The following is a 13,027-nucleotide window of genomic DNA, read 5'->3' as shown; positions in this document are numbered from 1 at the left end:
TCCCATATCTGTCAGCAGTTATCATACACAATAATTAGATTTTCATCTTTATTTCTTATTGGTTAAACATGACAAAAAGTTGACTGTGCACATTTCATAATATCATAACTCCTTTAACATTGAGATATATTTAAAAACTTTATATTTTACTAAAGGATGACGTGTGATAATTTTTAAAAATGGCAATGAATAACTTGAAAATCCTTCACATTTAAGGGTAATGGTAATTACTAGTTTGCCCCTCATCATAACCACAAGGTTAAAACAGACATAAGAGTTGAGAGTTATAATGGACCTTTAGAGAGAATCAAATTGTGTCTGTCTGAGTCTCTATACATTTTTACAATGTCTACAATGTCTTATTTTTCCACTGCCTGTCATGCAAAGTCTATATTAGATCATAAAAACTTGTTATGAACTTTTTATTAGACCCCGTGATGTCCAGTAGCTGCTGAGACTTCAGTCAACAAGAGTCCTAATGAAGACAGAACGAGGAACATGCAAATTGAATGAGAGGAAAAAATAGAGACAGCTCAGTTGATTGATCTATCATTAAGTCTCGAACAGTGTGTGCACTTGAGCGTGTGTAGACACTCCGTCGCTGCACCACCTCTCATTACAACTCATCAAACTGTGCATGTGTGTGCATGTGTGTGTTTCTGTGTGTGTATATGTGTGTGTTTGCCACTTGCCGACTTTGTTGTTACAGCTTATCAACCTGCTGTCAGTCTCTCAGCAGAGAGCCACCTCACATAGTGTGTATATTTATATGTTCACATTGTATATATTAGAGAGGGAGAACAGAGGTTTTTGTTGGGTCTGATGTGGTGAACCTGAAAAATTATGCTATTAGTTTTATTCAGTGCTAAAATACATTTATTCAAAAGTTAAAAGATGTGGCTGGTCATTTTCTATATTTTTCATACTGTCAAAAAAACTATTTCAGTCTCCAGATAGTAGTTCTGTGTTCAGGAAGTCACAACAAGCTAGTAAAGCTGTAAACCACACCAGGTTCCCGCACATGCTCAGTGGAATCTACGTTACACAGAACTACTCTCTGGAGACTAAAAATGTGATAGTTATTGGTATTTGGAGTCATTTCCAAACTGTGACCATGTTTTTATATTTTAAGGGAATAAGACACATCAGGCTTTGGATACACAGAAAATACTTGTTAGTAGATAAATTAATTGTTAGCTTTGCTCTACACATGAAACTTGTTGACAATAAAAATCAATATAGAAAATTGTCAGCTTTATTGTGTTTAAGGTAAACTTCTTCCAAGGCTGTATGAGTGTTTTTATTTGAAGGAAATACATCAATCAAAAACAGAGAGCATCAGGCGAGGAGAGAGAAAATTGAATTGACTTTTTATCTCCTCTAATACCAAATATAGCAAAGCCAAATTCATAAAGTTAAGCTCACATTAAAATGAGAGACTTCCAGCTGTTACTACTTTGCTTGGCGAAAAAAAAAGGCTATGGGAGAGTGTTTCCTACGTACATTGCTTCTAAAGAGGTGAGGTCAGGAAGTCAGGCAGAAATTATGAGAGGCTGCTGAATATGTTGTGTTGTAGCCTCTCATTTTGTAATATTAGAAGTACAAATCAAATCTTAAAAACAAAGATGGCCCTGCCTTTATGCGGAAATAACCCAATAATTTTTGCCTTTATTTGATAGCTGAGAATGCAAGGAGACACGGGGAAAACCAGGCGGGGAGTTCTGGTCCTCTAAAATGAGGCCAACGCGGAAGTAACTTAGAACTGCATTCTAGCAAAAGGCCACCAGGGGGCAACCGTCTCTATACAAGTCAATGGAGAATTCACCAACTTCTCACTTGATTTCTAACCTCAGTAAACGTTTTCAAAATGTGTTTATGGTCTCAATCGCTAGTTTAAAGCCTTCTTCAATGCAGTATGATGTTCATTTGTTCATTTATTTTATTTTTTCATATTTTATATTTGACGATAAAGCAGGGTATGCATTAGGGCGTGGCTACGTCATGATTGACAGGTTGATTGACCAATGTCCTCGAGATCCAGCCCTCGCAACCAATCGCAACATCCAAGCTCCGCCCATGGCCCCGCCCCATGCCCATATAAGTAGAATCCTTGTTTTTTTTTCCCAGCATGCCCCTGAAATTTTCAAGATGGTGCTGCCTAGATCCGAAACTATTGACTTCTGAGCAGCAGTCCACAAACCAATGGGTGACGTCACAACAATTCTTTTATACAGTCTATGGGGAAAACAAAGCTGCAGCTGGAAATGAACAGCGGGCGGGTGATGCAGATGTGTGGAGTCGTCTCATGACTGCGGGACTGACAACAAAGTAAAAGCATCATTAATCATTACAAGGAGTTTAGTGAAAACATGTTTTGGTGGTGGAGCTCATAACAGATATCTGTCCACAAATGAATAAGCTGAAACTGAACAGCTTGGTAAAAGATAATGCATCACCTCTGTTCTCTGTGGCTCTGACTGACTTATTAAACAGGACTTCAAATCAGTTCTAATAAAGAAAAAAAGAGGCAAAAGTAAGTATTTGCTACCAAGAGACTTGACATTTACTGGAATGATATTAAAGGGTTTACCGATAGCTGGCAGGGATTTCATAATGATAAGATGACTGTTGTTCTAAATGTACCCTTGAGCTGTTTGAAACGTCCTTCTGCCTGACATGGACCTCTCTGGAAGATGAGCAGAGGGAGGATGAAAGGTTTTCTCCTGGGTGAATCATCTTCAGCTGCAGGGCAACAGCTGGAGCTGCGAGCGCCCAGCAGGCGTCACAATGTGCCCTCGCTGATGCTAATGGAAAGTGAGGCAAGTGTGAGAGACGCAGATTAGAGGAAACTTCCCAACACTTATAACTCCTCTAGGCAGGAAGACATCTACTCAAGTACGGTGCTTTCGAATTATTGTGATGTACTTGTACTTTACTTTGTGTACTTCCATTTTGTGCTACTTTAAAGGTCAATTTCTCACATTTCAGAGGGGAATATTGACATTTTATTAATCAGACAGCTGTAGGTACCAATTAGGATTTCTTTATTCTTTACATATGATCAGATGCATAGAAAATACAAAATCAATATAAACCCATCCCCCAAAAACAACATTTATTATTATTATTATTTATAATTATTCAAATATTGACTGCTGGCATTTAGCTGTGATCAGTGTGTTACAGATCTACTGATGTGGACTCACTCATCCAAATTTAGTAAAAGTTTTAAAAGGGGACATATTCTGCACATTCATATATTTATATTATGGGGCTCTACTGGGATATCTTTGCATGATTTACAGTTTAAAACTCCTTTTTAATCTTATACTTGCCTCTTATGTAGCTCCTCAGTTCAGCCTCTGTCTGAAAGTGGTCGTTTTAGCTCCTGTCTCTTTAAGAACTCACTCTGTTCTGATTGGTCAGCTTCAGGAAGCTTCTTCCAGCTACATAAATGAAGTATAGTAGCAGGACTTATTATTGTTTCTTAATTTTACTCCAAATGGAAACTTCTCAAACACATCTGTACATATTGGAGCTAAATCAGATCTGAAATATGAGAATATGAGAGCAACAACCTTAACAGCAATGCTATGAAACAGACTGATCATGAGCATGTATGTAGTAATCTAAAGTTACGTTGACCTACAGGTTGCATTTTTACATATCTTCAATTCAAGCTTTTGAACTCTGACCGTGTTCAACATCCGACACTATAACAGTATAAGCCTGGCATCCAGAGGAAGAGACTGAGGGGTCTGTTAAAAATAATGAAAGAAAATAAATATATTGAACCATGTAAGAGCCTCAGAAAGGTTATACATTATAAGCATACACCTACGCAAGTAGTCTAAACTTATACTGTGTTTTTCTATAAATGCATAAAACTTTAACAAAGGGTGCAAAGAATTAACGAGGCATTAAAGCTCCCTAAGGCTCTCTTATGGCACTGGGCCAGTAACAGCATTAACCCTTGTGCCTCCATTAAAAAAGTGTTCCTTAGAGTTCCTTTGGGGAAAAATGTCTGTGTAAAAGGACTGCCATGAAAAAATATTATAAATTAATATAATTTTCTACTTATATAATATAATGATGATAAGAAATATCAAATATATATTCATTTTCAGGATTTTAACCCTTTAAATGCCAGTTTCTTTACATATAACACCAGTTTTTTAATGAAAAACCCCCACAAAGATTTAATTATTTAATGTAAAGTGAATTAATTTGGGGGGATTATCACAGTATAGTATATGTCAATGATTAGCATTAACAACATTGATTTTGAAGCATTATTATTTTTTGTGCAGTTTCTTATTTAAAAAAAATAAACTCCTTCTGGGATCCTTAGGGACAAAAATGTCCCCATTGAAATCGATTATAGCTACATTTTTTGAACCCCATCGAGCCGGCCATTCCTGAGCTCTGGGCTGTCATTTGGGAGCCATCTGTCCATAAGGATCCCAAAGGAACAATTTTGTTTATGTGAATTATAGACCTATTATAAGTGATTGATTAAAAACACAGCCTGTACTTAATGCCTTTTTCCATCCACTCTAGACGGTGAATATCAGGAGATAAACAGGACGCAACGAGATGATGTCATTAAAAGAAAGGCAGCCTAAATTCAAACAATGGAAAACTATGTAGAAATACTCAGTAGTATGACACTTTTATCTTATTTTATCTTATTCGATTTTGTTGTATTTTATTGCCTTCACTGTTATTTTATTGTTTTTAATTGTTTTTACTTATTCCTCTCTTTATTTATTACCTGCTGTAAAGCACTTTGGTACACCGAAAGGACTGTTGTAAAGGGCTGTATAAATAAAGTACATTTACATTTACATATTTCTGCTTGTTTCATGCATTAATTTGAGTAATGATGCTGATGATGCTTCATATACATTATTCTTTTCACATATACTTTTTATTCATACAGTACAACTACTTCTAAACCCCAGACACGCCAACCACTTTTCTGCAATATTTCAACTTTTTTTCTCATTGAAAATAGGTAGAGCCTATTTTCTAGCAAGTTGTTCATTAATTGCAGCTTTGGTGGTTCAATCCTTGACTTCTCCTGTCTGCACATTGAAGGCTTCAAACGCTATTAGCACATTGGAAAATGGATGCTGAAAAAAGGGAATCATATCAGCACATGATTATGTGCACTGCATTAATAAGCAGCAGTTATTATGCCGTAAATCATAATACTAGTAATAATTTTGATTTATATAGCACATTTCAAGGGACCCAAGGACGCTTTACACATAATGAGGCAGACAAAACAAATGATACCGAGAACAGAAAATATTAATAATAATGATTGCCGGGGGTGACAGAATCCAATAGAGACCACAGGCCTGGATGAACAGGTAAGTTTTCAGGAGTTTTTAAAAAAGTGTCCAAAGCAGCATTGTGTCTCTTATGGGATCTGCCACATTGAAGGCTCTGTCTTCAAAAAGTCTGCAGGCTAGTGTGAAAGGTGGAAAGCAGACCCTTGATGATTGAGTATAGAGGTGGGGGAGGTCTGATAGGTGCTGTGGGGAAAGGGCATGAAGGTGGATGAGGATGGGGGTGATGTGCTGCCAGGGCTTGGTGTGAATCATAGACTGTATAAAAGAAATGGACGTAACATCCGTGACGTCACCCATTGGTTTGTGGACTGCTACTCGGAAGCCAATAGTTTCGAATCTAGGCAGCGCCATCTTGAAAATTCCAGGTGCATGCTGGGAAAAATAAAAACACGGATTCTACTTATATGGGCATGAGGCAGGGCCATGGGCGGAGCGGGGAGGTTGCTATGGAGGGCTGGATCTCGAGGACATTGGTCAATCAACCTGTCAATCAGGACGTAGCCACGCCCTAATGCATACCCTGCTTTATCATCAAATATAAAATTAGGGAGCCCAAAAAGTCACAAATGAACATCATACTGCATTGAAGAAGGCTTTAAACTAGCGATTGAGACCATAAACACATTTTGAAAACGTTTACTGAGGTTAGAAATCAAGTGAGAAGTTGGTGAATTCTCCATTGACTTGTATTGAGACGGAAGTCCTTTTGACACCAAAACGGTCGCCCCTGGTGGCCTTTTGATAGAACGCAAATCTAAGTTACTTCAGCGTTGGCCTCATTTCAGAGGACCGGAACTCCCTGCCTGGTGTGAATACAAACCCTCACAGTTGGGTTTGGACTTACTGGATAACCTGGACAGGACTTTCTTAATCTAGGAGCTCTGTTTTGTTGCTATTTAGGCTTGCCTAGATTAGATGACATCCAGATTTGTATTATATATATATCAGGCAGTGACATGGAACATTGAGAGGAGGTGAGTGGATGGACAGCAGTGGAAGCTTGGACCGTGGTGGCAGATGATCTCACCGAGGAGGGGGGCAAAGAGGAGGGGGCACAGGCTTTGGTATAGGCACTTGAGGAGGATGGTACGGTGAACTGTGTTTAAGGCTTCAGAACATCCGTTATAACGGTGGAGGTGGAGATGTTGTGTCTTATCTCTGGTCGACAACATGGAGACCTCATTTGACCCACTCTGAGGCCCTTCAGCTGTTATATCTGTCATTTTGTGGTTATTATAGTTGAGGCGGTGAGTGTGGACGCACTGGAAATGAAGGTGAAGGTATTTAGCTAAGGGTCACTGCTTCCACAATAACAGACAGAGATGTTCAATGACTACAAAAGCTCTCTGTGAAGAAAACAGCTTCATCTGCGGAGGACAGTAATGATAAAAACCCCTGTTTCACATACCAACATACTCATTTACAAAGCTTGTTTTCTTCATAAACCTGATTGATGGCATTTGCGCCAAAATTCCTCCTCTCAGTCACATCCAAATACCCATGTGTCAAACAAGGCTGCAGTGATCTAATTTGGATGTAATAAAAGCCTAGATGACAGTTTCCAAGGGCTTTGGCTTGTTACAAAGGTGCAGGAAGAGGGACTGGACAAGAGAAAACACATAATGATCAAAGTTAAGCACCTTGTCACCAAATATATCACAGAGATCTCTTAATACTTTAAGATAAGGAACATATTTGTGAGGAAATATGTCTACGATAGGGGTTTAATAGCATTTTATCCAATATGAATCCCTTATTACATTTCCCCAGGTTTACATTTCAACATTTGTAAGTTACTAAAGGCTAAAATAACAACAGCTCAAATATCTCTTATCCATTTTTTAATGTTCACAACCTGAAAATGAGCTGAGAAGCATGAAATGAAATGCAGATATAGTTGTACACCACCAGCTACTGAATCCAAATATTAACTATATTCATATGTGACATGAGGTGATCAGCTAATCATATCTCAAGAAAAGACTCCCCAATGTGAAAATACAAAATCACATTGGTGGTGGTATGGTGATGATTTTACAGAGTGATGTGTCTTTACTCATAAACAATCTTTATGTTGATACAGACAACAGAGACACATTAACCACAGAACTCACTCACTTTGATTTTAGACTGTACACAATTACCTTTAATTTGCTACAGCTGATCTAATCTGGTCAGTTTAACCAGATTCAGAGGCTGCTATCTACTGTCTCTGTTTTGTATCATTCTCTAATGAAAACGAACGAGGAGAGACAAAAGTTTTGATAAAAGATTTGTTAGCATCAGAGCAAAATGAATCTGGGTATTTTGCAGATGGAGAGTGATAGGGTGATGATTCCTCAGTGATTCCTTATTCAAGTAAAGTAGAAAATATATACACAACTTACAAATAACTGTAACTATGACAACAGGTGAGATGCAGCAGAATACCCTATTTAAGTTATAATGATTTAGTACTTCTCTGAGACATAATCCTCATTTTCTGTATCTCTGTCATAAAACTTACCAGAGTTGCTAAATACACAATATAAAAACAAAATACAATGACAAGTGCGTGCATGTGAAGTCACTGAAGACACAAAATAGTAGAAGCACATAGTGCAGATGGCTGAGAGAGCTGGTTAAGTGTGATAATGTCTATGACATCAGAGGTGACAGATCACAAAGGGCACTTTTAATGCTGGTAACTAAGATAGTGTGACCATGGAAACGGTTAAAACTGTCTCTTTGTCAGCCTGAAGGAGCTGTAATACTTTAATTGGGCATCAGCACTGAAGGCCAAGAGAGTGACAGGCAATAATGTTTTCCTTTCAGCTAATTTTGTTTCCTCTTGTCTTCCAACCTGTGACCCAGAAACCCACCGAGGTCCACCATCATCGAGGATGTTCACCTGTCACTTTAGTGTGTGTCAGAGGAGAGAGCCAGAGTCACTTCCTGTCTAGCCTCTGTTTCACTAGCGTCTGTAATTTCTGAAAAAATGAAGCACTTTCTGTTTTCTTTGACAACTTGGCTCCACAGATGCTGCTGTCAGAAATGTAAACTTTGACTAAAAGTTAAACTAAAACTAAACAATGAGAACTATCTCTCTTTTTTATTTGTGAACCAAGTAAAAAAAATAAAGAAGAGAGAATTAAGGCTGGATTTCGGTGTCTAGTGACCTTTTGTGAACAATCATTTCTTCTGTGTTAAGTGATCAGAGAACAAGCGTATTCCCAAGATAGTGGGTTGACTCGATGCCATGGTAAAGTCTATATCGCTTCTCAAGTAAGGTTTCAAGTGTAAAAGGAATCAAAATTTAAAGTTAAAATCAACAGTAATGACCAACCTGTCATGGGTTGAATATGATGAAGGATAAAAATTAACAAGATTTCTGGCAAGAAACAAGGATCAGGCTTCGGAGGACAGTAAATAACAGCACAGAGAAAGAATCTATGCTGCAAAATTTGAAGAAAAAAAAGTACCTCAAAGCTTATAAGATTATCGACAGAGAGCTTAATATATTTATAGCACTTTTTATATATAGCCTGAAGTCCATCACCACAGCTACTGGGTCTAGGCAGGTTAAAACTTTAATATTCTGGAGGATATAGCTCAGCAAGCTGGCTGTAATCATTTGGCCTCAACCGTGTCTCAGTTAAAAACATAAAACCAAGATCTCTGGAAGACATGAAATCATTTACGATAAAAGTTTTTTCTGGTGAGTGATCTCAAATTAAAAAGACACAGTTTAAATAATTTAGCCCGATGGTGCGTGGTTGGGATGGTTGATTTTATGGTAAAGAGCTACAGAAGGACTTTAAGTTAAATTCCTAACATTAACAGCTTTCGTTTTGCATTTTGTTAAATTATATCCTAAGGGGTAATAATGACTGGTACTGCAGTTTGGGCAGGCCTGGTACTCTTAGTCATACCCTTTCAATTAGATAGTAATAGGGATATGTATTCGTATTGGATACATAACTAAAAGGATGCTGTGATGAGGGTAGTTTATCAGTACCAAGCCTGCTGGTTCTCAATATTAATGTGATGAGCATTTGCATGAGAGCAGGGACAGTTCAGTACTTAAGATTACTGGCAGATGTGCACACAAGAGAGACTGAAGGCACAAACTTGAGGTTACCAGGTTTGTTTGGAGGGTGTGAGTCACTCTGTATCTCTGATTATAATGGAGAGCAACATCAGTCAAGAGCACCATCAGTGCATGCGGGGGCTCTACACTCAAATACACAAACCAAAGAAAAGGAGTAGTGATCAAACATTTTAAGAGATATGAGACCTGCTGCGATTAGGATTCTCCGGACCGATTCCCCCTAAAAGATGACTCACCTAACTGCCTTTCTACCTTTATTTATGTCCAATTCTATTTTATATATCTGTCTGCCTCCAGTTCTCTAGCATATACAAAAAGAAACCAAGTCTCCCAGAAACCCAGAAACTGTTTAGTCGTAACTGTTCTCCCATTTGTGCTCCAGGCCCTAAGCTGATTAATCCATTGGTTGTTTGGTCATAAAATGTCAGGTAATGAAAAATGTGAGAGCCCAAGATAATTTCCTCAAATGGTCTATTTTGTCCGCAACCCCAAGACATTGGGTTCACAGTCACAGAGGACAAAGGAAAGCAGTAAAAATGTACATTTAAAAAGATGGAGTCACTGAACTTGGACATTTTCTGTGTTGAAAATCAACTTCAAATGATTGATTGATAATAATAGTTGGCACATTGGTTAATATATGACAGCTAATAGATTCAATGATTGATAATTGCAGCTCTACAAACGCCTTCTCTGATTGTGCTTACAGGTAGAGGTTTTTCCTCTGAATGAAACACTACGTCCAAGGTAGTCTAACCCTAACCCTAACCCTAAACCTAACATACTGAATCCTGAATGCAGCCACAATTATGGTGCTTTTCCACTACACAGTTCCAGCACGACTCGACTCGGCTCAACTCAGGTTTTTTTGCGTTTCCACTAGGGATAGTACCTGGTACCTGGTACTTTTTTAGTACCTGCTCTGCTGAGGTTCCAAGCGAGCCGAGCCGATACTAAATATGACGTCAACAGACTGCCGGCCACTGATTGGTCAGAAGAGTTATTGCTGGAAGAGTCATGAGCCGTCCCACACAAGAATCAAACCCGCCATTTTTAAATACCGGCAACAGTGTTACAGCCATACGGCTCAATTTTGTTGCTCTGTGTGTGACAGAAAGCCACATACAGCAGCAAGTACACCACTGCCTCCATGTCCTCCATTGTTTATGTGTTTGTGACGCGTATAAAATGAAGTCACGGCAGTTGCGCAGAGCCGTGCTATGACGACCCCGCCCATGTTGAGTAGGTACCTTTTTGTAATGGAAAAGGTCGTTCCTTGAACCGTGTCGAGTCGAGTCGAGCCGAGCCGAGTAGTGTTAGAACTGTATAGTGGAAAAGCGTCAATAGGGAACAAAAACACTCTGGAAACATCATGGTTTCAGTTAAATTTGAATAAACATGTTGTACAATGAGATCTTGGGCTCATCAATCAGATAAGAAACCTGTAAAAATGGACACACTAACAGTTAATGTTATATTTAGTCTCATAATTCAGTTTAGTTCTGATCTTTATTGCCCCAAAACAGCAGATTCTTATTACAGCAAGGCAAAAAAAAACAACTAAGTGACAGAGAATTGAGACTGACATAATGCTCTATTCTCCAAACTATTTATATCTTCACATTTGAAAAGCTGTAAGTAACAAATGTTCAGCTTTTTTGCTAAGCCTTCCAAAAATGTGCTGATTCATATTCTCTCAATAATCAGCTAATCCTTGCAGGTATAATCAAAGTTTCTAACATGTGAATAAAAGTGAACAACAGCAATAAATAAATCAATCAATCAAATAAAATCATTTTATCTTAAGGAGTTCACATTTTGCTTTAATTTACTTTTGCTCGCCTTGGACACATTTGTCTATTCTCTCCATTTTCTCCACAGCTCATATATTACAGCTATATTTTACAAAGGCATCATTTATCTGTAAAAGCCTCTTTTGTGTAAATATATGAAGAAAATCCAGCTAAACTCTCCGCTCCACCTCCTCCTGCCATTACTGAAGAAAACAAACAGCAGCCCTTCTTTTCTTTTACATTATTTAAGCAGCAAGTCCTAATTTGTAGAGATCTTTTTCTGACACATTTCAGTACTTCCGAGCAACACTGAATATTTCAGTCGGCGGCTTGTTGTTAGCAGATCCACCTGCTGTTCGGGTTTCAGTGCTGACCACCTGCCAACAGAATCTATTAAACATGAAGGAAAAGAAACAACAAGAAAAAAAACCTTTGCTCCTTTGATAAAAGCAGCCTTCACACACGCTCCAGCAAGCAAACTAAGGATCCTGAGGACACTTATATTCAAGGACAAGTGAGCTCTGAAAAAGACACGCTTGTACTGGAATGTCAACTTATAGTGTAAAGTCTGCACTGCATAACCTGCAGATGTAGCTTTTCGTGCACCTCTTTTCCACCTGATGAAAATCTATCGCGCTGGGATTCTGCTGATCATATTTTTCTCCTTTTATAACCTTTCAGATGTAAGTTAACAGCACTGACAATCTCCCAAACCATTTCTAATATTCACTAACGAAGACCACATCAACTTAGTTATGAGTTTAACCCTCCTGTTGTCCTCGAGGAAGGAAAGGAAAGGAAAGGAAGGGAGGAAGGAAGAAAGAAAGGAAGGAAGAAGGAAGGGAGGGAGGAAAGAAGGACAGGTTTCAGGGCGTACGGTCCTTGTTGAAGCCCAGCTCTAACTCTCAGCAGGCTGTCTGAAGACTAACTGATGGTGACATTATACAAAGGACAAAAGGTCTGGTGGAGAAAGCCTCCATTTTGACAGCAAAAGTCAGGGTTTGGACCCTCCAATGGATAATTTGAGCCCATTATCGTCTTTGTGTCCTGTCAGAGTGTCTGCGCTGCTCTGTCTGAACACATTCAGCACAGAATGTGATTATTCAGACGCTTAGGAAGCACATGAGGACAAAAATCTGGTTGCATTTTTATATTTTACTTGTTGTCAACAAATCCCATTTAAAGACCGAACACACACTTACAAGTTTTGTGTGTGTATCCAAAGACGGATATTTCTTATTCCTTCTGTGATATAGACAGCTGATGGCTGTCTCGCCTCTGTTCTACTAGCTTCTGTAACTCAATGCAATCTGTCATCCTTTCATTTGTATTTATAGAAGAATGAAGCGTGTTATTGGAGTTTATACTTTCTATATTCTAAGACACTTCGGCTCCACTTGTTTTTAAAGTTTAACCTTTTGTGAGGATACAAGCTCCTACAGTCAGTCCTTCTAGGAGTTTTTGTGATTATTGTGGCCAAAAATGCTTGATTTTGTATTCTGTGATGATGTAAGTTATCACAGCATGAAATGTGACAATTGGTCCTGTGAGGGATTTATTGTGCCGTGTGTGTGCCATAACGTCTGTAAAATGCCTATGGACATCTGTAGAATGGCTTTTGTTAACTCAGGAGAGACACATGGTACTGTAGTAGAATTGACTGTTTAATTTCTTAGGAAGTCAGCAGTTTTCAATGGTTGGTTTATGTGCTTTATTACCTAATGACTTCCCTTCTTCCACTTTGGGAGTTACAGTATAAAAGCTGAAACTGTTTGTTGTCTGGC

The 13,027-nt window shown here is 38.5% G+C and overlaps 1 protein-coding gene across 1 annotated transcript in view; it reads right to left on the bottom strand.

The window, feature by feature from the left end:
- Positions 1-8,234, bottom strand: part of txlnba (taxilin beta a) — a 55,014-nt gene extending 46,780 nt beyond the window's left edge. Inside the window, exon 1 of the mRNA XM_053337476.1 lies at positions 8,203-8,234. Within this exon, the coding sequence (XP_053193451.1) occupies positions 8,203-8,234 (32 nt within the window). The remainder of the gene's footprint in view (positions 1-8,202) is intronic.
- Between the last annotated feature and the right edge of the window lie 4,793 nt (positions 8,235-13,027).

The sequence above is a fragment of the Scomber japonicus genome, chromosome 17, assembly GCF_027409825.1.
Source record: "Scomber japonicus isolate fScoJap1 chromosome 17, fScoJap1.pri, whole genome shotgun sequence".
Lineage (NCBI taxonomy): Eukaryota > Metazoa > Chordata > Actinopteri > Scombriformes > Scombridae > Scomber > Scomber japonicus.
The sequence above is the reverse complement of the archived record's forward strand: the minus strand, read 5'-3'. Positions and strand labels throughout refer to the sequence as shown.